The sequence below is a fragment of the Castanea sativa genome, chromosome 9 (genome assembly GCF_040712315.1).
Source record: "Castanea sativa cultivar Marrone di Chiusa Pesio chromosome 9, ASM4071231v1".
In the NCBI taxonomy this organism is placed as follows: domain Eukaryota; kingdom Viridiplantae; phylum Streptophyta; class Magnoliopsida; order Fagales; family Fagaceae; genus Castanea; species Castanea sativa.
Window position 1 is genome coordinate 31,358,275 of NC_134021.1, and position 24,409 is coordinate 31,382,683.

At 34.8% G+C, this 24,409-nt stretch overlaps 1 protein-coding gene across 3 annotated transcripts; it reads left to right on the top strand.

Annotated features, from left to right (window-relative positions):
- Positions 1–4,096: 4,096 nt before the first annotated feature.
- Positions 4,097–8,568, top strand: LOC142610631 (plant cysteine oxidase 2-like). Of its 3 annotated transcripts, none has more exons than XM_075782497.1 (6): positions 4,097–4,205; positions 4,321–4,588; positions 6,820–6,941; positions 7,160–7,316; positions 7,399–7,599; positions 8,229–8,568. In XM_075782497.1, exons 2-6 carry the CDS (start codon positions 4,336–4,338, stop codon positions 8,357–8,359), a joined length of 864 nt encoding a protein of 287 aa, XP_075638612.1. In that variant the 5' UTR covers positions 4,097–4,205; positions 4,321–4,335; the 3' UTR covers positions 8,360–8,568. The 3 variants fall into 3 exon arrangements, with proteins under 3 accessions (XP_075638612.1, XP_075638611.1, XP_075638610.1); XM_075782496.1 differs by having other exon boundaries at positions 4,123–4,205; positions 4,325–4,588; XM_075782495.1 differs by having other exon boundaries at positions 4,180–4,588.
- Positions 8,569–24,409: the final 15,841 nt, after the last annotated feature.

Genomic DNA, 24,409 nt, shown 5'->3' on the forward strand with positions numbered 1-24,409 from the left:
ATAAGCCTTGCTCGGTAAAGGTCGAAGGCTCTTCTTCGGCCTAGTGCCTGATAGTAGAAACCAAACATTGCCTAGCCATAGATTGGCTCTTAACTAATTCCTCAACTTGATCGTTAGAAGGATATTTCACCTTCAAGTGTAAGGTGGAAGAGACGGCACCCATAGCATGCAATCAAGGTTTTGCCACGATGGCAATATAGGGGGAGTAAGTATCCACTACAATGAAGTTCACTTTTACTACCTTTGACCCTGCTTGTACTGGTTGTCTGATCTGGCCCTTTGATATGACTACCTTTCTATCAAAACCCACCAAGGGTGAATCATAACGGGTCAAATCTTCTAGTTTCAGCCCCTTATACAAGTTAGGGTATATAATCTCTACCCCACTGCCCCGATCAACCAATACTCGCTTCACGTCATACCCCTTATCCTGAGGGTAACCACCAATGTGTCGTCGTGTGGCTGCAAGGTGCCAACCTTGTCCTCGTCAGAGAAACTTAGCGTCGGTCAGACTTCCCCCTTACTTCTCTTCGACTCAGGAGAGGAGCCTTCCTGGGGTGGCCAAGCTATAGATAACACTCTAGAGGGGTGAAAACCAGCCTTTCTCGAGGCAGCAAGGATAATGTTGATTATTCCCAGAGGTGGCTTTGAAGAAGCTTCTCCCCGTGATTCGGTCCCTGCCTAGCCTCCCTGTCCGTTGGGGTGATATAAAAATTGTCTTAACTTGCCACCTTGAACCAGCTACTCCAGGTGATTCCACAAGATTCTACAGTCCTCTGTGGTATGGCCTCGCTCCTGGTGGTACTGGCAATGAAGGCTCTGATTGATCCTCGTGGGATCTTCTCCCATCTTGTTTAGCCATTGGAAATATGGTTCGTTCTTAATTTTGTCTAAGATTTGACGTACTGGTACTTGGAATACCGTGCTAACCATTTGAGCAGTAATAGCCCTAGATTGCCTAGAAAAATCCTTTTGAGGACAACTATTGTTGTAATTGTCCGACTTGAAGTCCCTGATATCCTAAGGGCACCTTAGCCTTGCCTTTACCCAGTTGTTGGTCTTCCTCGACCCACTTATACTTATTAATGCGATCCATGAGGCGATACACATTACTAACTGACTTACCCATCAATGATTACCTTAAATCGTGCTTGGTGTGTGGGCCGACCTTAAACGTCCTTACAGCTACGTCATCAAAATCCCCATCGATTTCATTAAACATTTTCCAGTATCGATCAGAGTACGTCTTTAAGGTTTCCCCCTCTCGCATGGCCGTAGACAGCAAGGAATCCAAAGGCCAAGGAACCCTACTACAAGTTACGAATCGAGAGACAAAGGCCCTTGTAAGCTCCTTAAAAGAGCCAATGGAACCTTCCTTTGGCCATTAAACCACCTTATTGCCACAGGCCTTAAGCTGGACGGAAGCACTTTGCACATTAAAGTTTCGTTCTTGGAGTGCACAACCATTCTATAGTTGAAATGGCTCAAGTGCTCCACGAGGTCCGTTCTACCATTATAGATAATAAATGCCGGCTGAGTAAACCACCGGGGGAGCCTTCTTCCCTCAACTCTTCATGTAAAAGGTGACTTGGAGATCTGATTCAGAGCCCTACTCATGGCATCGTTGCCCGAGCCTTTACATGACAGGCTTCTCCTCCCCCGCTTATCATAATGCTACTCTTCGTATGAAAAAGACTCATTAGGAGGAGTTCTTGACCTTTGTCGGTAGCTTTTATCATTATCACTATTAGAAGAATGGTCAGAACTCAAAGGAATCCCTCTATGTCGCTTTCGGCGCAACTTTCTTCTCAATCGATCAATCTCTAATTGCATGCTTCTAGTGGTTGCCTTATGAGAAACGTGACTCCTGCCCCTGGACTGGCTTCTACTAGTATGTGCGGTGTGTACACTGACCTCCTGGTCCCTTCTCTGCTCATCTTGATGTTGGGATCCCACAGATTCCTCTTGATCTGACCTTGAGCATACCATAACTCTATGTCGTTCTCACTAAAGCTCAAGTAATTCCCACAAATGGCACCAATTCTTAGGACCTGATTTGGTTCCCAAGCCTAAAGGAAAATAGGATCTTGGCCCAAAGAGTCCAATACAATGAATTTATAGAGAGTGGGCTGAAAAACTAGGCTCTAGTGAATCAGATAATAATTATAGTAAGCCCAGACGAAAAGAAAAACAAGAATAAAATTGTTGTTTTGCACAAGGTAATTGTCCTCGGCACAGCCCGATGAGATTGAATCTTATAAATCTGCTTCTTTTGATTTTTGTTTACAAGTCTTGCTCTTAATGCTACAGTATTTTTCTCTCTCCTTCCGATCCCCCACTCTCTGGAGGGTTCCTTACATTATATAGTACCCCTTAGATGATCTTGACTTTCCATTTGTTAACCATCTAGGCCACTACTTGAGTGTTTATCCCATCAAACACCTTTCCAACCTCATTGTGAGTTGCGGCAGTCAAGGTAGCACTGTTCAGGGGTCTTTTCCACATAAATGCAGCTAGGAGGTTTGGTGGGATGCATTAAATGTGGTGACAACCACCAACCTTTCATTCATGTCAGCGTTAGTCCCCTCCCCAAAGCTCTTTTTGTACGATACAACCTCTTTTGGTGACGTGCTACTGACGTGATCCTACAATCCGAGGGCGTGGCCTCCTCGACAAGATAACAGTCCTTCTCAACAATGGGCATGACACGTGGCACCATTACCTTATTGTAGCACTTGCACCCCACACCTTCCTATAAAAAAAATTAAAATTAGTTAAAAATATAATATTTTTGAGCTCCTCCCTTTCTTTTTAAAACAATGATCTTTCCTTTTACAAGAGGAAATGAAGTTCGATATATTAAATTAATCAAATCAAGAGTTTTTTTTTAAAGGAAGTTATGAATAAGATTATAGTTATAATGTATTATAATGATATAAAAATGTTTAGGGTCCGTTTAGATACATTTGAAAATTGAAAACACTGCAGCAAAATAATTTTTAAATATGTGGATAGTATGTGGGACCTATTTTTAATGAAAAGTTGCTGAAAAGTGATGTTTGTGGGTCCTGTGAACTGTGCACGGGTGCACTATTCATGCAGAAAAGTCAACAATCACGGCTTTAAAAAAAAAAAAAAAAACCCGCAAGAAACGCTGAATCCAAACCGCACCTTAATATTTGTTTTTTAAGTGTAAAAAACTCATTATAATTCTCAATGTTGTATGGCAACTTCTTATTGAGATTTTTGTATTCTTATATGAAAAGTTGATATCTAACTAAAGTTTATAACTTTTAAAGTCCAAAAGAGAAATTGATTCAAGAAGTAATTTTTAAGTAATTAAACACATACCTATACAAATATGCATATATGTATATGTGTGTGTTTATATATACTTTCAATTATTTTTGAAATTGTAGTCTGGCCCCTTATTGAAATTTTTTTAGTTCTGCCTAATGTATATACCTATTTGAAATTTCTTAAAAAAGTATATATTACCAGGCTAATGTAGAAAATTTAGGAACATTTCTTTAAATATTTTCTTGTTTGGGCAAAAAAAAAAGAAAAAGAGAAAACTATATATAAGACTAAATTAAATATATCATTAAAAAATTATAGAGTATAATTGACAGATGGAAATTTATAAGGCTTAAATTGATGTTGATCGTATATATAAAGCAAGCTTACGGGCATTGATGTTGAGGGGTAATCTTCATGATGGCATCTTCCCAAAAGGGAAGCGGTGAATGGGTTTTTATTATTATTTTTAGTTTAAAAAAAATCAGATAATTTTAATTGAAGTGAGCGAACGCCGACAGTTTATTTGAGATTGGTATATTAGGATTAGAAATAGGAGTGACAGAGACAGAGTCAGAGACCAACTTGACCCACAAAACCAGGGTCGGTTTAACCGCCAGTTTTCCACTCAATCTTGGGGGCGCTAATCTAACTGCTATTATAATACATCACATACTGCTTTTGCTTTTTTTTCCCAAAACGGTTCCCACCCAAAGGCACTGACTTTTAGTTTTACTACCTCTTTCGAATGGCCCCTGGTTTTGCTTTCTCTCTCTCTCTCTCTCTCTATATATATTAATAACACCATCTTATCGCCCTCATTCTTATCTCTTTCTGATCAGATCTTTCTTTGCTTCTTTTGGGCTTCATCTTTTCTTTCTTTCTTTCTTTCAAACAAACTCATATATGTATATATTTCCCCACTCTTAATTAAATATTGGTTTTTGATATTTTTGAAGCTGAATTAGTTGATATTAATTGTTGGGTTTTTCAAGAGCTGACAGATTTTATTAATTAATGGAGGCAGAAGCAGCTGTAATGGAGCGTGGTGGTGGAAGAGACAATTGTAGAGTTGGTGTTGGACATAACAATAAGATTGGATATGTGAAGAAGGTAATTAGTAAGAAGAGAAAATTGATGCGGAGAATTATTAAGCAGGCCGCCGCGGCGGTCCCTATTATGCCCATGTCACTACAACTACAGCAGCTGTTTGATTCGTGCCTTGACGTTTTCAAAGGCCCCGCCACCATTCCTGCTCCCAACGATGTCCACAAGCTTTGCACCATTCTTGGTACCCTTTTCTTTTCTTTTCTTTTTTACCTATTGGATTCTAGTTGCCTACCTATATGCTTTGGTTAATTTATAAATGTATGGCGATTCATACTGCTTTCTTTTTTCTTTTCTTTTTTAATAAATTGAATCGCATTGTCAATATTGAGATATCATATTTTTTCCATTGCTTCTTCCCTTCTTAACGTTTATATAAATATAACACAAAGTTTCAGGACAAAAAAAAAATCATGATTTTTGAGTAGTAAGCAAAAATACATGAAATTAAAAAAAGAAAATGATATTGAAAGAAAATAGCATAAAGTTTTATTAGCTAGGCAGAAGATGTTTTATTTATTAGATTTTTATATTGCGTTTTTGGTTTAGTCTCTAATGTGGTATATATAGGAATATATAAAAAGGTAGTAATATATATACCAAAAGGTGTAACCCTTTAAATTGAATATACCAAAAAGTGCCTATTGACTGAAAAGTATTGAATGAAACCAAAAAAAATTACTCTGGGCGGTCACACCACAAGTTCTTGTAGAATGGGGAAGGTGGGGTTTCATTCCTAAAATATGATCTATCTTTTCAATTGAGTGGATATAAAAATTTAGCAATGTCATCAACGTTTAAAAAACGTTTCACTATCACTATTTTGGTATTTCATTAAATTATTGATTATGTAATAAAATCCAATCCACTAATTTAATTAAAATTGATAAATAAAAATTTTAGCAACTTCACCATGGAATTACCTTAAGAAATTTAGAAAATCCTAGTCCTATTAAAACCTAAAATAACTAATTCTGTTATGTAATTTTATTTTTTTAATGAACTATTCTGTTATTGGTTTCCATTTACGTATAAATCCTTAGTATTCATTCTCCTTAATTCAGTTCTCTTTTCTGCTTTTGCAAATTATAATATGGATTTTGCTAACGTGTGTCCTTAGAACACACAATAATTAATCATGTTTAGAAATATTTTTTTGAGAATTGAAAAAGTATTGCCGAGAAAATATTTTCATAGCTTAATGTGAGCCTGAGGGCACATATTAACCGGAACCTTATAATATAGTAAAAAAAAACTAACCCATATTCTAGTTTTCGTGAATGAACCATGCATTGTGTACAGAACCTACTACAAGTTGGTCACGCTGTGCTTAATAAGATGTTGGGCACGTAGTTTCTAATCTGTATATAGTATAAATGTTGACAACGGGGATTGAAATTCTACATTTTAGTATTTTTCTTTCCAGAAATAGTATCTCCTAACCTAAGGAGCAACATATAATATTCATTCCTTTTAATAATATTTTGGCTAGACTTGGGGCAACGATTGCTTCTATATGATTGCTGTTCTTTATGATTTGGACAATGCCGTCCTGTCACTTTCAATTTCTGTTAAGCTTAAGGATTTGACGAATAAAATAAATTAGGAGAATCTGGGTTTTACTTAAATCAATGTAGCTGTTCCTTCTTGATTGAGAAAATTGGGACAACGCTTTTGGAAGCATACCTGAGGTCAGCTCTGCCAAACTTCTGTTCCATTCCCTATTACCGAATTCCTTTATTTTTTTTTAAATAACTATTTTTTTAATAAAGTAGCCAACTTCTATATTTCATAAGGGTTGCCTTAATGGGCACCGTAAGGCGCCATTAACAACACAATTTTTAGCAGTTTTTCAGATTTTTGGGCAGCTTTTGGCAATTTTTTTGACAATTTTTTTTTTTAGGCTAGACCCAAAAAGGGAAATCTTAACAAGCACCACCAAGTGCTTATTAACATTTCCCATTTCATAATATGTTCTACCCGGTTACAATTTTTTATTTATTTATAAAAATAATGATAAAGTAACCAAAGTATAGAAGAGAAAAACAAAAATCAAATTTGTATATACGAATGATATATTGTAATTGATAGAGCATAAAGTAGAACAATAATAGAAATAGAGTGCATGGATTACACGTTTTATGCAAGAAACAACATATTGTGCAGTTATTTTTTGGATGTTCTGTTTTAAAATACACGTTTTTGTACAAGGTATTGGGATTTGAAGTTTAAACCCATGAACATTTTGTTGCCCTAAGCAATAGATACAGTAGCATGCATGTTTCTAGCAAATGGGAAGTTGTTATATATTTAGGATGTACATATATATGCACTATGTACTTATCCTACTGATTATATTAATTGCTTATTTAACACTAGTGTCCTTTTCCTAATAAATCTTTTATAATGCCGCAGACAATATGGAGCCAGAAGATGTGGGGCTAAGTAGCAAGTTGCCGTTCTTTAAGCCTACAAATATGGTCAGAGGGAATCCAAGGGTCACATACACAACCATATACCAGTGTGACAATTTTTCGGTAAGACTAGTTGCTTTTATTGTCACAAATAAAATTGGGCTAATTAATTATCAAGTTGCTTAATTTTGAGCCGCAAAATTAATAAAATTGGAATTCTCTAGTAAATTCTGGAGTAATAAAAGCATTTAAAGGGAGTTCTTCAGGTCCTCTTCATTCTTCTGAATTTATAGTCAGATTTGTTGATGCGTCTCTTTGTTATGTATGTTTCACTTGTGCAGTTGTGCTTATTCTTTATACCCGCAACTGGAGTTATTCCCCTTCACAACCATCCAGGAATGACTGTTTTTAGTAAGCTTCTATTAGGAACAATGCACATCAAGTCGTATGATTTGGTTGATCCTATCAATTTGGATGGCTCGGTGCCATGCTCTCAACGTGAGTCTCTCTCCTTGCCTTTTGAAATGAGCACTGAATTGTAGTGAGATGTCGTGGTGTTTGACTCAAATTGCTATTGCAGTGAGATTGGCAAAGCTGAAAGCTGACAGAGTCTTCGAGGCTCCTTGTGACACTTCGGTATTATATCCAACAACAGGGGGGAACATCCATGCTTTCACTGCCATAACACCATGTGCAGTGCTTGATGTGATTGGACCTCCCTATTCCAAAAAAGATGGTCGGGATTGCTCCTACTATAAAGATCATCCCTACACTGCCTCAAGTGAGTGAAACTCTTGCTCTCTTCTTACTTTGACTGCTTGGACTATGTTATCTTAGCTCTGGGTAAAAAGTATCTTACTATGAATGTTTCCATTAATAATTGTAGTTATGTTAAAGTGGTTTACCCTTTGGAGTTGGGCACTGAGCTTTGCCTGAATTGTTGACTGTATTTCGTTTAAATACAATTTTGGTCAAAGACACTTCAATTCAGTTCCTCGGGGGACCTATTAAGAACCTTTCCCTTGGGTATGAGAGAGGTAGAAGAGTAATCCTTTCATACACCTTGGGAGGTTTCATACATACACCTATGTACCTAGATATCTATGTACAATTATACATACTTCTGTACCAAAACATGGTAAAATTAACTCTATCCCACCCAACCAACTCCTCCACTCCATGCAGCAGTGCATCTCTAACTGGTACTGGTGAATGGTGATGCCTTCTAAAAGCTTGAAACTAAAATTTGATCCCCACATTCAAATAAAAGATGAATCTTTGATGCGAAGTTTTGTCTTTCTTTTTGTTTTTTTTCCATAAAAATTTCTTAGTCCTTCATTCTAAAGTAGATTAAAATGTAATTTAGAAGAATCCTTTTTAACTTATATATTTCAATTTTAACTGATCCAGATGGAGAGGCAGCATTGACAACAGAGGACAGTGACAGTTATGGATGGTTGGAAGAGATTGAAATGCCAGAGAACTCGCAAATGGATGGAATTGAATACTTAGGGCCGCAGGTTATTGAGCCTACGTGTTAGCTATTCTATGTATACAGCCCCCCTCCGTGTTTTTTATTGAAAATTTTCTCTACAGGTTTTTGTTTTTATTTTCATTTTCATAATCTTGTATGTTGTTGAATATAACCGTGTTAATTATCGGGTTCTTCTTGGCCTTTTGCTTTAAAGCGATGTATAAAATGATTCTTTTAGATATATATCTCAAGTAAGGACACTATATTCCTTGTGTATGGTGCATGACATTTCTGGTTTGTAGACACAAAATTCACGACTGTCAATTCATTTTTTTAAATAGATCTTTACAACTCCTTTTTTAAATAGATCTTTACAACTGTGAAAGTTGTTATTCTTACGTTAAAGAAGAGATGTCGGTAAGAAAAGGGTTCAATTTGACCAAAAGTAAGAAAAGGGTTCAAATTAATTTAGTTAAGAACTTAAGATTTGTTCGGTTTAAAAGAAACAGGTAAATAATATATGACAATGGGCTATACTTGAGCAAACAATGAATTTGGGCCTTAAGGGTAGGCAAACTACCTCAAGTAATAAGTGTATCTCATACTTCAAGAAAATGCGTTAGGCAAACTACCTCAACTGTACTCATAGTTCAAGAAAATGTGTTGGGTTGTGTTTAGTATAATTTGTTTCACTTTTTTTTTTTTTTTAAGTTATCAAGACTTTTGAGTAGAGTTTATGATATAACTATGTTTAAGGGGTTTGGTACTACAACTTAAACAATAGTTTTCAAACAACATTATACGTATTTTCACACTTTTTTATTTATATATATTTCTAAAAAAACTAAAAATTATTGTTCAAGTGTATGTACTAAACATCCCTATTTTCTCTCTTTTGTGTATGTGTGTTTGTTTCCAAAAAAAAATTTACCTGTAATCTTAAATTGTACTTGCATACTTAGAATTAATTTTTTCAACTTTTTGTAGTAATTCTTTTAGGTTTTTTTAAAAATTCATTTTAGATGGATCAGTAAATTCTTAGGTTAAACTGAATTTTTTGCTCTCTATAAAAATTAAGGGTCCGTTTGGTTGGGAGGATGAAAAGTGAGAGGATAACAAATAGAGGGAGGATGAAAAAGTGGAAGAATATAAAAGTTTTTAGTTTTCTTCATTTGTGTTTAGTCGAGAAGGTGGAAAAGTGGGAGGATAGAAAATTTTTTAGTTTTCTTCATTTGTGTTTAGTTGAGAGGGTGGAAAAGTGGAGGGATGAAACAAAAAGTAATATATTATACTTTTTAAAAAAATTGTGTATAGATAAAAGTGGACATATTTCAAAAAATAGCATAAAAAATTATCCAAGTGTTTTCTTGAAAAAAAAAGAAAAAAAAGAAAAAGAAAAAAAGCCAGCATTACATAGGAAAAGTCAAAAGAGGTGGGGTAGTTTTGTTCAAATAATTTTTCCACTTATCACTCCAATTTTTCCTCCAATTTGAAGAGATTATATTTTGAAAGGGCAGGAGAAAAAACTTGTGGGCTCCACCACTTTTCTCTCCCCCTCTCCCTTCAAACAAACAGTAAAAAATGTCATTTTTTATCATATTTTTCTTCTTTTATTTTCCGTCCTTCCCATTTCAACCGGACTGAACCTACCTAAAGGTGTTCAACACTTTAAAATCCTTATACCTTAACTAGCATTTTGTTTGAAGTCTTTCTATGGCTAGGACATGCGTTGTGTTTCAAGAGGTTAGTGGTTCGATCTAGATTTTTTTGGATAGTCAAGTACGGTACTTATGTCATTGGGTTGCCCGTTGGCCATTACTTTTACGCTTTCTCCTAGACAATATGTTAATTGATGGAAACAACAAATTAATATCATTGGGTTGTCCGTAGGCCATTACCATTATGCTTTCTCCTAGAAAATATGATAATTGATGGAAACAACAAACTAATGGGAAAATGGTATTTTCAAGTATAAATGATTCAAGCTATGAAGCATAAGTAAAATGGAGAAAATATGTTAGGCTATAAAGCATATGAAATTGAGGTAAAGAAATGTGTTTAGCAAGGCTAAACAAATATATTTAGTGTGTAAAGTACATAGTCGTCAATGCCCAAGTTAATGTATTCAACATTAAACCCTAGCCAATAAATGTATTAAGCAGCATTATATGAAGATGTGTAGCAATATATTAATAGAGTAAGACATATAGAAACTTATCTTTTTTTTTCTTTTTTTTTTGACAACCCATGTTTTCTCTTGGCCGAAATAACTTGAGGCATATGCGAGGAGGTCAATCCCAAAGATTCGTACCGGCAAATGTGAAATGCGGCAGTTGTGAATGGATTTTAGCACCCTATTGCGTTCGTGATGTACGAGTGAGAAAAATAAGATGGAGATAATATATACCGAAATGCTCTTTGTAGGATATTAAGTGAAATAAGGGCAAATGTTGATGGTTTGCTCACAAAACAAAGTCAAATCATGGTGTTAGCTTTGGAATATGAATCATTGGGATTAATGGGATGAAGGAGAAAAGAATCATTTTTGTTTAGTGCAGTCTACTCATGGAAGTGCTTTGAACCATCTGTTGATGTGTTTTAAGTCATAGGGGAAATTTCGATTTACCAACTTAAACTATATTTCTGATTATACTTTACATTCTAAACTTTTCGAATGCACGTTTTGCACCCTAAACTATAACCCTTATTACACTATACACATTGACGTTAAGTTTGCTATTAATTTTGATAGAAAAGTAGGGCATTGCGTGAAAAGACTTGATTCCTAATTTTTCATCTTTTCAATTCTTTAAAAACGAAGGAGAAGATACACTTTACCACCATAAATTATACTCTCCAATTACACTTTGCACCATAATATTTAGATTTCCATCCAAATTAACAACAAATTTGACATTAGATAGCTAAGTGTAACAAGGGTTATAGTTTATGGTGCAAAACGTGTATTCAAAAAGTTTAGGGTGCAAAGTGTAATATGAGGTATTATTTAGGATGATAAAGTGTAGTTTTCTTAAAGTCTTATGAGATTGTAAAAGGTACTTTAGTGCAAAAATAATTTTCCATGGAAAGATATCAGTTTAGACTTTGTTTTTTGTACTCAAAGAAACAAAGATTCTATCATGGTACTAGTTGATCAATTTTCAAAAATGGCTCACTTTGTTCCTTATAACAAGACTTCAGAGGCATCTTATGTTGCTAACTTTTACTTCAGAGGGATAGTTAAGCTTCATAGTGTTCCAAAAACTGTCACTTCAGATCATGATTCAAAATTTGTAAGTCATTTTCGGCGTACTCAAGCTTGAAATTACACTTCGGTTCAGCTCTTCTTACCATCCACAAATAGGTGGCCAAACTGAAGTTGTAAATCAAAGTTTGGAAAATCTCTTGAGAAGCTTTATGGGAAAAAACATTATGCAGTGAGATCTTCTTTTGGCTCAAGTTGAATTTGCTTATAATTGATTCATTAGCCAAACTACTAGTCATGTTCCTTTTGAAGTTGTTTATAGTCTTAATCCTACTAGACCACTTGAATTGACAACACTTCTTGTTACTAAGCATTTCAATGGAGATGCTAAAGAAAGGGTTAAGGAAATCAAGAAATTGCATGAGCAAGTCCAAAATAAGATTGTGAAGCAAAATAAGAAGTATTGCAAGCATGCTAATAAGCATCGGAAACCAACATCTTTCAAGGAAGGTGACTTGGTTTGGATTCATCTTAGGAAGGAAAGTTTTCCTCTAAAGATCTTCTAAGTTGATGCCTTGAGTAGATGGCCCTTTTAGGGTTTTGCAGCGAATTGGAAAGAATGCTTACAAGATTGAGTTGCTAGGTGATTATGGTGTTTCAGCAACCTTCAATATTGCTGATCTTTCTCCTTACTATGAAGATCAAGAAGACCAAGTGGAATTGGGGGCAAGTTTTCATCAACCGAGGGAGTATGACACTGGAGTGTCCTAAGTTCCAACCAACCTAATTTGATGCCAAAGCCTAACCAAGATATTTTTGAAGTCCAGCAATAAAGCTCATTATTTTGAACGAATATTCCCTCCAAATAAGATCATTAATGAGTTATTTTTCCAAAGAAGTCAAATAGCATTTGCTTAATATTTCCTAGGAAGTAACTAGCCTTTATGTTTTAGTTCTCCTAGATAGAGTAATAATTTATTTTGTTTCTAGTCTCTATGAGTCTTATTTGACTATGTTCTTTGAAAGTTCACTTGGTGTGTAAAACACTAGTGAATATTTAGACCCTCAAATTAAAGAAAACCAACACAAGCTTATATTTAAACAATGTATGTGCGGAATAATAAATATAAGCTATACCCAAACAAGTAAATTACTCTAAGCCATAATTTAATCACAACACAACAATAATTAAAAGCAAAGAGTAAGGGTTAGAGAGATGCAAACACAAGATAACACTGGCACGTGTTATCGAAGAGAAAACCGAAGAACTCAGCGAAAAACCTCTCCGCCGCTCTCTAAGTGGTAAAATGATCCACTAGAAAATCAGTTGGGATACATGAATAGCAATAGACATTTCAAGCCTAATCTACCCGATGCACCTAAGCCCTCCAAACTTCTTACTGCAACAGAGTTAAGCCTAATCTTGTCTTTTCTAACTTACCATATCACGCAATAAGCCATTGCATCAACCAAATGAATTGGTCCTCTCTAAACTGCTTCCCAAGCGCTAAATAACATTCTCACTAATATGGGTATGGTGAGATAAGGATTTGGCTAAAGGTCCTCTTAAGGGTATGTCAATGGAGAGGGTGAGAGTAGAAAAATTTGAGAATCAAAGGTATAAGATTGTGGATGAGTCAATCTTGTTTTTCTCTAGGGTTTTTTTTTTAAATTCTCTCTGGAAACTCTCTACATTTTGTGGGTATAAGAGTATTTATAGTAGGGCATGAGAAAGAATGTGAAAAGGCATATTTTGGCATAACAGGGGGTTCTAGCGACTTGACTTGCGACTGGGAAAAGTCGCGAAATAACTAACTGGTCAGACTATACTTTTTGTCCTGTAGTGCTCCAGCTGTCATGACCCTTCAGCTTCCTGCATGCTTCACATGTGTGACACTTCTGGCAAGTCACCACTCACGAGATCTAGTCGCGAGAATCCTCTTGATTGCACACACATTTGAATTCTTCACACTCTTTCACACATAACCCTTACATGATTCCCACCTAAATATAGGGTATCTAATTGCTGAAATACAAGCAAATTTGTCACAGAATAAAGCCAAAAAATGGTTGAATAAATTCAACCTTACATTCTTGAAAATGTAATTTTTTTTAATTGCTATTTCATTCTTCCATGCTTAGAGGGCTGTTCTAAACTTCTACATAAATTATTTGGTTGGAATGAATAAATCAAAGTTTATTTTGAGATTATTAGCCTTTGTGCTTAAGAAGAACGATTTCTTCTATTCAACTCTTATCCCTTGGGTGGATTTCTTAAGGTGGTGAGTTTCAGTTTCTCAATGGGTGGCGATAATCTGTATCCTATTGAGTGGTGAGCTATTTCAGCCAAGTATCCTTAGTAGAATTCCGTTGGGTGGTGATATTTGTATCCCATTGGTCTTTTGCTTTGGTGGTGAGCTATTTATTCCTTTTATTCTTGAGTGTTTGAGTTATTCCATTTATCCAAATTATATTCCGACCATCCCCTATTCATCATATTAGCTCAGTTTGGGTTTTCCCTTACAATTCCAGTATCAACTATAATGGCGAATAATGCTATAAACAAAAAAATTTCTATAACATTTTTGATATTTGTTGAAATGGTCAATTTTGACTGATGGAAAACATTTTTTGTATGGATCTATCATTTTTTGTTTACCACTTTAATAATTGTGAAAAATGTTATGTTTGTCACATTACTGTAACTAGTGTATAACCTCGTGCATATGCACGGGTACATTAAAAAACAATCACAATTATATTATAGACACCCAATTTTGTACCCCTTACGACTCGAGCCCCCGTTCTCCAATAACGACATCACTCGGAGGCCTGAGGTTGATTTAGGGCCCAATCTTGTGAAACTTTAGCTTAAATGACGTTTTGTTGAAGAGAAAAACCTACAGAAACCCTAAATATGCGTACGCATGTTTCATGCATGCACACATATATTGACAACATGTGTTCACATACCCCATCTATGTGCATACATGTGGGTTCCAGATTCTGTATGGAATTTTTTTTTTTTGGTGTAAAATTGTGTAGAGTGAATTCCACATCGGTTGTGAGCTGTCTTACACCCCTTTATGATCACTATAAAAGGCCCCAAATGCCCTTTTTCCAAAACACGCATAATGAATCAAAGAGGGAATTTTAATTAAAACATCCTCAAGTTAATATTTTGCTTGGTTGGGACCTATTTTGGTCTTGACTTTTGAGTATTAAGCTTACTAATCTTTTGGTTTTGTCTTGATTAAATTAACTGAGGAGAACGGTCAAAATAAAAGCTCAAAGGTGTTCTGGGTTTGAGGTAAGGGTCTAACGTTGTCTCTCTCATTTTCTTGTTTGTTTGATTGTTTTATTGCTTCATTTACTGCCTTAATATCTTTGTTGTTAGTTTAGGGTTTATTTCGTATTTTGAGGCATAATAGGTTGCTAGATTTGCTGTTTTGATTGCTATTTCTAGGTCTGAGTTTTTGGGCATGTATGCGTGTGCATGTTTCATGCATGTGTACTCATACCTCATGTATATGCATGCATGTTCATGCACATAAACCTAGATTTAGGGTTCTTGCATGTTTTAATTGTTTTACTTTTTTTTTAATCACATGTTTGGTTTCTATTTAGCTCAGTTTTCACATGTTTAGCTTTGGGGTCAGTAGAATAACATATTTTACTTTGTTTAATTTTTAGATAGATAATTAATGTTTATGTGCTTTGGAGAATAGCATGAACATGCATAAGAATAGGAACATGCACTAATGAATAGATGTTGTGATGTAGTGAGGTAAGTCATGCATAATCATATCAACAAGTATTCGATTTGGATAATGAACATGATATGGTTGATGAACATGATGAATGCCATGATGCTATACTTGAATGTTTGAACATACTTGAATGTTTGAACATGCTTGATTAGATGCCATGATTGTATGCTATTCTCTTATGGATATTTTTGTGATATGTTGCTTGCTTATGATGTGTTTGCTGCCCTTAGATATATAAAGCATAATTTGTTAAATGAATGTTAGGGTAATGCCACGAATGAATGTGGGACAATATGTCATGTGTGGAAGTTAGATGCATGTTAATATGCGTGTGAGTTTAGAATAACATATTAGAGAACCATTTGATGGGATTAGGATTTGGAATACAATGAGTGAAGGCCGACCTATGGGTCGAGTGGAGTTGGGTGGCTAATACCCTCCAATCTCTATACCTAAACTCCGGACATGTGCTCTGACATCCGCTCAATCCATTATAGGCTGAGGTGTACTTTCCATGAGGAAACCACTAACTGCCGCTTCGTGGTGGGGGGGGGGGGGGGGGGGGTTGCGCCCACATACACACACATATAAGTTCAAATTATACTTGGTGTTAGAGTTACAACTTACATATTTTTCAAGTCATAAATTTCTAAAATATGTAATGAATTTCACATTATATATATGGGTTAAGTTCAAGTTACACTTGGTGTAACTTTAAGCAATGTTACACCAACCGATAGTTTTTAATTGGATGCAAATTTTGACAAATCTACCATTAGATTATATTATCTTTGTATATTCTTCATGTTTGCAAAATTTCAAGGTGGTCAAAGACCAATAGTCATGTTATCAATCAATTATTTAAATTCAAGTTTTTGTAGGTTGAAATGATGCATAAAAGATTAGTTTGTGGATCAAGTGGTAAATTACATTTGATTGACATGAAATTTAGCATGCATGTTAAGAACATATAAAATATATAATTCAACGGTTAGATTTTCAAAATATGAATTCAATAATAAGTTATTGAGTGGTGTAACATTGCTTAGAGTTACACCAGGTGTAACTTGAACCTAACCCTATATATATATATATATATAAAATTTGGAATCTAATTGGAATTGGATTTTTCGGTTTTTGCACCCAATAATAAACTTGCTACTATAATTAAAAAGGATACATGACGCAAAATTGAAATCCAAATTAGAATCTAATTGGATTTAGACTCTTCAATTTTTGCACTTAATAATTTACTTAACACAAAAATTTTAAATTAAATGAAACACATGGCTCAAAATTGGACTCTAATTTAGAATCTAATTGAACTTTCTCTAAACTTTGACCTTAACTACATGTATAGATAATGGCTCACTATTATTAAATAGCATTGAGGTGGCAATGATAACAAAATAATAAAATAGTCAGAAGTTAAATTTGTTGAATGATTCTGTTGGTTGCCCCTTCTTTATTGATTACTACTTAACTTGAATCCGTATAAGCCATGTGAAAGTCCTAATCCATTATCCATGTTCATTAATCAACCAATCATTATCACGCTTTCACCAAAACACATTCAAATAAAGATTGACTAGTATGTGTTTCCTTGTAATGAACTTCGCAGGTTTGCTTCAAGCTCACTTCAGTCAGGTAGTGATCAAAATTGGTTGATTTTCTCAACAAAGGACATATCCATTTTAGTCCGTCCATTAAGGGGAACTTTATAGTTTATATATAAATTAGTTACAAAGGTATAGCATATATATTTCAATTTGTCACCTCGTAAAACTTTGCAAGCCAAGGTGTAGTAGAACAACTACATATATTAAGCCATATTGCTTGTCGACGCCCGGCCTCAATTAGCAGCAGAAAAACTGTCGCCGCCGTGCCTTCGTTCGACCACCCGCCGTGGCGACATCTCCTACACACGCAAGGCCCCGTTGGAGGGCCCCTCTCGATGGTGGTTGCGTGTGTTCACACGGAGCTTCAGGTGCTCTCTCTCTCTTAGTGGAGGAAGGTAGGTCTACCTTTGGCGTTATGGCAGGAATCTAGGCCAAATTTTAAGGGATTACCAAAGGTGAATGAAGTCGCCACCAATCATTGGGTTTTTTTAAGGTGAGATTGGTCACCTGTTTCTAGTTGATTTTATTACCAATCCTAGGTAAAAAAAAAGGTCATTTTTCCTAATTTAATGTGAATGGCAAAAAATCTTGATTCTTGAGTCCGGAAGTTTGGTTACGTGTGGGGAAGGTATTAGGCACCCCACAACGCCTGTTCGAGGAGAGTCCTTTGTTTTGATAAAACCTTAATTTTCAAAAATTGGCAGTAAAAACATGATTTTGACATTGGCTTTCGGGGCTTTGTGTGCATGGGGTTTTGAGGTTTAGCTTTTGAATGGGTGTGGTACCAATATATGCTTTCCAAAGGCATTCGGGCGAAATACCAGATTTCCAAGGCAAAAATCCGGCGACACGTCACCTTACTTTCGCGGCGGAAACTAGGCATCGCTTGCCTTAGGTGACATGGACTATGACAATCACACTAGAAGGGACGAGCAGGTATATATATACATACATCATGCACAATGCAAGCACACAGAGTAGAAAAGTAAATGCCTACGTCCCTAGAGCATGACCCAAAATATAAGTTCAAGAAAATAAACAAGGGTCGTCATACTCTAGAGATGAGGACGAATGGTACATGTCATGATATACCTAATACAAACCGTCTAAGAAAGAATGGGGAGGAGGAAGGAAAGGGTTCATAACCAAAGGGAAAGACTAAACTCCTAAACCTACTGAATACAGCCGCTTGGCTCAAATCTACATGCTTGACTCTGCGTCCTTTTTGCTTGTGCCCGGGAGGCTGTACCCTAACTCCAAGTATCCTAGCTCCAAGTGTCCTCGCTCCATGTGCGTACATGCAAAGGCAAAGATAAGAAACCAGCAGATGAGCAATGGAAAAAAAGAAATGCGTGGATAAAGTGCAATGGGTGTGAAGCAAACAAGCATACAAGCGAAGCAGAAAGCATGTGGAAGGAGATATGACAAGCCACAAGATAAGCAAAAAAGAAGGCAAGAAGACAAACAGGCAAGAAAGCAAGCAAACAAGCAAGCGAACAAACAAAAGGTGGTGTCCACGGGGGACAAATGTAGGTTTAGATTGAAGGTCCATAACTTCATTGTGTTAAAGCATGGATGACACACTAGCAAGCAAGACTTATGCATGGACATGTAAGCAAGTGTGTAAAGATGCAATGAAGGCCAATGGGTGGCACAAACAAGCATGGCAAGCATATCATCGTACGGAGCGGAAAAGGGCAGGGTATGCACAGAGCGACCCGGCATCCGAAGATGCATCCCAAGTGATTACATCCAAACAAGGCCTCATAGGCGTCAGACGTAACCAAACAAGATCAAACTCGTGGAAGGCATCAAACATGGCAAAGCCTAGAACTAGAGAGACTAACACAAGCATAAAGCATAGAAGTAAGCAGGCATAGACATGCAAAAAGGAATAATCCAAACCCTTTGATATGGGCCAAGGTGTACGGACGAAGACAAAGACCATATGGTCTAGATCGAGTCCAAACCAAGAGGCCAAAACACAAGAAAGAAAGACAAAGCGACAAAAGGGCAACAATAGCACATGGCATGACGAACATAGCCTAGGTCTAGGCACACAAACATAGCATAGAGCGAATAAGCACATGGAAGATAGCATAAAGCATGTAAAGAGCATAGATCCAAACACACAAGCATGTGAAAATGTAGATCTAGACATATAAGCATGTAAACAAGCATAGAAACATGTAGATCTAGAAATATTAGCATAGAGACCTGCATGCAAACATGTAGATCCTAGTACATAAACGTGGAAGAGTGTGAATCCAAGGATAGAAGCATGTGAAGACACGGATCTAAACATATAACATGGCAAGATAGGCATAAACGCATATAAATCCAAGCAAGGCAAAGCCAAAACATCATACAAGCATGTGAGCATGAAACCCTAACATCAACATGGAGCAAAAAGATGAACAAATCATGGGAAAACATGGCACAAAGCAAAACATGTAGATCTAAACATATAAGCATGTAAACAAGCATAGAAACATGTAGATCTAGCCAAACAACACATAGAAAAGATGGATCTAGGCACAACACATGGCACAAAGCATAAAGCACATAGATTGAAAATAAATAACATGTGAGAAAACATAAAAGAACATGTATCTAAGTTAGAAACATGCTGGAAACAAGATAAAGTGAGAAACATGTCAAAGAAAACAATAAATCTTGCTATTCAAGCAAAAATAGCAAGAATATGTTAGGAAAAAAGATTTAGAAGGTTAGGGGTGTAGGTGATAGCTAAAAAAAGCTACATCCACACCCCTAAACCCTTAATCCAAGATGTTGAACCAATGAGAAGGAGATTGAGCACAAGAACACTACCTTGTCTTATTGGTGAAGATGCAAGAATCAAGAAGCTTTGAAGTGTTCTTTTATGTGTATTTTTTGTGTGTTTGGAAGAGAGAAAACGCATAAGCAGAAGGAAAAAATCAGAAAAATGTGGTCTCCTCCGGTTTGGAGAGTGCCCGGGGCTATTTATAGCCTCGACACGTGTTTTGAGGTGGCGGTCCTCAAAGGACCGCCGGCCTCAAACCTGCTCTGATTGGGTTGATCTTGACACCCTTGGATAGATCTTCATTTTCAGTTTCTAAAAAGGTATGGAACTCAAAAATACAACGGTCGGATCAAAAGTTATGACTCTCGGAAGTTTGTGGTGCATCGATCGGTGTGTCATCCCGGTTTTTATGATATCTCAGCCGTTCTAATTCCGATTTCGACCCTTGAATAGTCGTTGGAATTAGAATTTGATAATATTCGCAATTGCATTGGTTTCAACCCATTCTAATAGCCGAATCAAAATTAGGGTTTTTGGGCCCACCAAGGATCGATTTTGGGTCAAACTTGGTCCAATTGTCAAAATTCTTCGAGAAACTTGGGTTTGATGTAAGATCATGAAAAGTGTTGTTTTGTGAAGATTTTGGCCTTGTTTGACTTTCGGTCAAACCCCGGGTTGACTAGAGGCATTTTGATAATTTTGAATGAAAAAGACACTTTGAGTGCTCCGATGCCTAAACGGGTTGCGTCACGTTGTTCTAGATGTTCTCGCGGCCCCATGGAGAGAAAATGATATTTTTGGACTTTTCAGGGCCTGACACGCAAATCGATGGTGGACAAAATACGGTATCAACACTGCTCATAATTGCAAAATCAACCAAACTCATTTTCCAACCCAAACCCACCAACTTAAATGAGACCCAAATTCATTTAATTATTAATTGGATTAAATGGGTATTAATCTAATTAAATTAAATTAATATTAATGTTTATTATATATATATATATATATATATATATATATATATATATATATATATATATATATATATATGCGTGTGTGTGGACAAAGTGTAGCTACAAAATTAGTTATAACCTTAAGGTATAAACTTACTTAATATCTTCTTATTGGAAGTGAATTTTGACAAATCCACCATGCTTGCAAAATTTCAAGAAAATTAAAGATCAATAACTATGTCATTAATAAATTTTTTAAATTGTAAGTTTTTGTAATTTAAAATTATGCACAAAATATAAGTTTATAAATCATATAGTAAATAATTTCCGATTGGTATAAAATTTAACATGTGTATTAAGAACGTAAAGAACATGAAATTCAATGGTTATATTTTCAAAATATGTTGTAATATTTATTTTATTGAGTGTAGTCTTAAATAATTAATTTTGTAGCTAAATTTTGTTTTATATATATATATACATATTCATCGGTGTCATTATCATAGGAATATTATTGCCACCATGCTGCTACCTATTCCCTCACCAAATATACAAAGCCTCCAGAACTACTATATAATAACTATTATCATTGCTTGTTTGGATGGAGGGGGGAAGGAGGGGGAGTGAAGGGAAGTAGAATAGAGTTCACTAAAAATAAGCTAATTTTGTACTAAATCTACTCTACTCAACTCTACTCCCCGTCCCTCCCCTTCAATCCAAACGGACCATAAATTTAAATTACAGTAATTGCTATTTTGGCCCCTCTCTTTTCACTGTGAATGAATCTATTGTCTCACATTTTGAACACGTCAACGTCATATCTTCACTTCTTCTTCTTCTTCTTCTTCTTTTTTTTTTTAAAAAAAAATTATGTGACCTAGGTAATTGAGGTAAGCAAGAAAGAACCTCAATTGCTTTAATTTACTCTCGGTTGTCCTTTTCTAATTAGCTAGGCTGATGAGGTTAATTTCATGAATTGAGTATTGCATTGGACTCTAGTCTTCTGGTATATTAATGTGTTATCTACCAACGCTAATTAATGTAATAATAATGTCTATGGTTTACTAGAAGAATTTGTTAGGAATAACATAGGACTCTATTCAATGCATGCTTTTTGCTTTTTTATTTTTTATTTTTTAAGTAAACAGTAATACTTATTAAAATACATACGAAAATAATAATATTAGTGTTAAAAACCGAGTTTATAATACATTACATAACTAAAGTACAACCAGTGGTTGAGCCAAGAATTCCGTTTAGGGGGCAATGTTGAAAGCAAAATTAATCAAAAAAAAATTGATATAAATAGCAAACTAAATACACAAATATATATATATATATATTAATGTAATTTGGAGATTAATCTAAATAAATAGAGTTTAAACAATCAATTTTATTTCTTAAAATAAATTATTGTAAAAGTGTTAAGAGTATAACAATGTACTAGCAAATTTGTTATACAAATTTGCAGTATTACTCTGAAAATTGTGAAATTTGTTGTGAAAAAAATTATGTAAATTCATTATTTACTATTAGTAGTTTGGAAACTTGTCAAATAGACAATACTTTATAGCAAAAATAAGATTGAAAAAAAAATTAAAAACTAAAAAAATATGAAAAAGAGTGGAGGCTATGGTTTTAGTGGTATATATGAACCTAAGTAGGCCATTTTTTTAAATAAAAAATAATGATTATGTAGGGCCCACCAAGAGGAGAGTTGGTATTTTCACACGTTGACACTGTGAATTATATAATTGGTAGACAATAAAGTAGTGTATGTAGTGAGCTAAATGAAAATTGAATGTTCAATAATTATGAAATTTATTGTGAGAAATACTATATATACTATATAGTATTGCAGTATTGCTTTGATAGTTATAAAATTTGTTGTGAAAAAAATTGTGCAAATTCATTATTTACTACTAGTAGTTTGGAAACTTGTCAAATGGACAATAGTTTTGGACTTATGTGGGGGCATAAAGCTTTGTTTTTATCGGAAAGAGACGAAAATGTGCTATGTACTTATATAGCACATAGCACATAGCACATAGCAACTTGCCCCTGGAAAATTTTGTCAGGGGGAAATTGTTTTATAGGTATATTATATTAATGTTTTAAACCGATTTTTTTTTTTTAGTCATTGTTTTGTGATTCAAGTCCATGAAATCGTTTATTAAACGTGTTAAGGGCTTTCATCTTTTCTATATGTAAAAATGAAGATAATTAAATGGATTATTAGGCCGTTTGAAAATAAGATCAAATGATGTAACGTTAATTAAAAGTGAAGATGGAAACTTCTAATAATTTAATTAAGAGACAACTGGGGTCTATGCTCCAAGCTGGAAAGGACATGAGTGATGAGTTCTGACACATTCCTTTTACCGGCAGCTAGCTAGGGTCTTATCTTATCTTTGAATATTTAAAACATTTGTCTACTTGTCGGTCCTTCCTTCCTAAGTCCTAACACAAATAATAGAAGAATTATAAGGCTTTTATGATTATTCTGTTTTTTTTTTTCTTGGCAACTGTGGGTGGTAAATTAAAGGGCTCTATAAATAATTGGTTTTAGAGGAGTGGGAGCCATCTAAGGAACTAAACACCCTCCGACCCTCATTTGGATAATTTAGTTGCCTTTTGTTTTGAGTGATATTGTAAAATGTCTAAATCAGTTTAGGAGCTATATTTCTTTTGAATTGAAATTGAAATTTATTTGTGAGTTTCAATTAATTTAATTGATAATTTTTTTTACACATATAAAGGATATGAGATCCAATTAAAAAATATTTAAAAAACTTATTAATTTCTTGACCTTATGGTTATAATTGATTACATATTTTAAGATTGTCCACCAAGTCAGATGAAAAGAAGAATTGCTGCTAATATAGTAAAGGTAAAACCACTACAAAAAAAAAACTTGATTTTTAGTGGAAAGTATAACCACTACTAAAAATATTAAAAACCTGCTGCTAAAAGTCAGATAGGTCTATACCAGTGATTTTCTAAACCACTGCTACAACTTGAATAACTGTTGCTAAGTTGCTATGACTATAGGTCATAGAAATGATTTTAGGAATTGCTAGTATAGAAAAATCTATAGCAGCCTAGAGAATTAAAAACCACTATTATACATAGCCTTACCTTTTGGAATTAATTATTTATACTAATGGTTATGTAACTGCTACTATAAATTTTTTAGTAGTAGTTCATAGAACTGTTGCTAGAGAACTAAAAACCACTAGTAGACACGGCCCTTCCTTTTGGAATTAATTATTTGTAACAACGGTTATGTAATTGCTGTTATAGAATAATTAGTAGCAATTCATCGAATTGCTGCTAGAGAATTAAAAAACTACTAGTACATAGGCCCATTTCTTTTGGAATTAATTATTTATACCAGTGGTTATAAAATTGCTATTATAGATTTTTTAGCAGCAATTCTATAATTAAAAATGTTAGTATACCCTTCCCTTATTTCTGGCATGAATTATTTTTAACCGCGGTTTTGTGAATTGCAATTAGATATTCTTAAACAATAGTTTTATAGAACGCTACTATAAAATAAAATAAAAAACCGTTAGTTCTTTCATTCGTATACTTTGTTATAAATTAGTTATTGCAACAAAAAACAACCGCTACTATAAGTTCCATATAGGACCAGTTATAAAAACTGTTGCCAAAGGTATAAACATTATTGAGATCCACAATTTCAAAAATATTTTTCTAATTAAAAATTCCCTAAAAAATAGTAATATAACATGTTTGGAATGTTATTAAGATCCACA

Excerpts from the sequence above, each read along its gene's own strand:
- LOC142610631 (XM_075782495.1), top strand. The coding sequence starts at position 4,315 with ATGGAGGCAGAAGCAGCTGTAATGGAGCGTGGTGGTGGAAGAGACAAT. Across the intron at positions 4,589-6,819 it reads CAAGCTTTGCACCATTCTTG|ACAATATGGAGCCAGAAGAT; the intron begins GTACCCTTTTCT and ends ATAATGCCGCAG. Across the intron at positions 6,942-7,159 it reads ACCAGTGTGACAATTTTTCG|TTGTGCTTATTCTTTATACC; the intron begins GTAAGACTAGTT and ends TCACTTGTGCAG.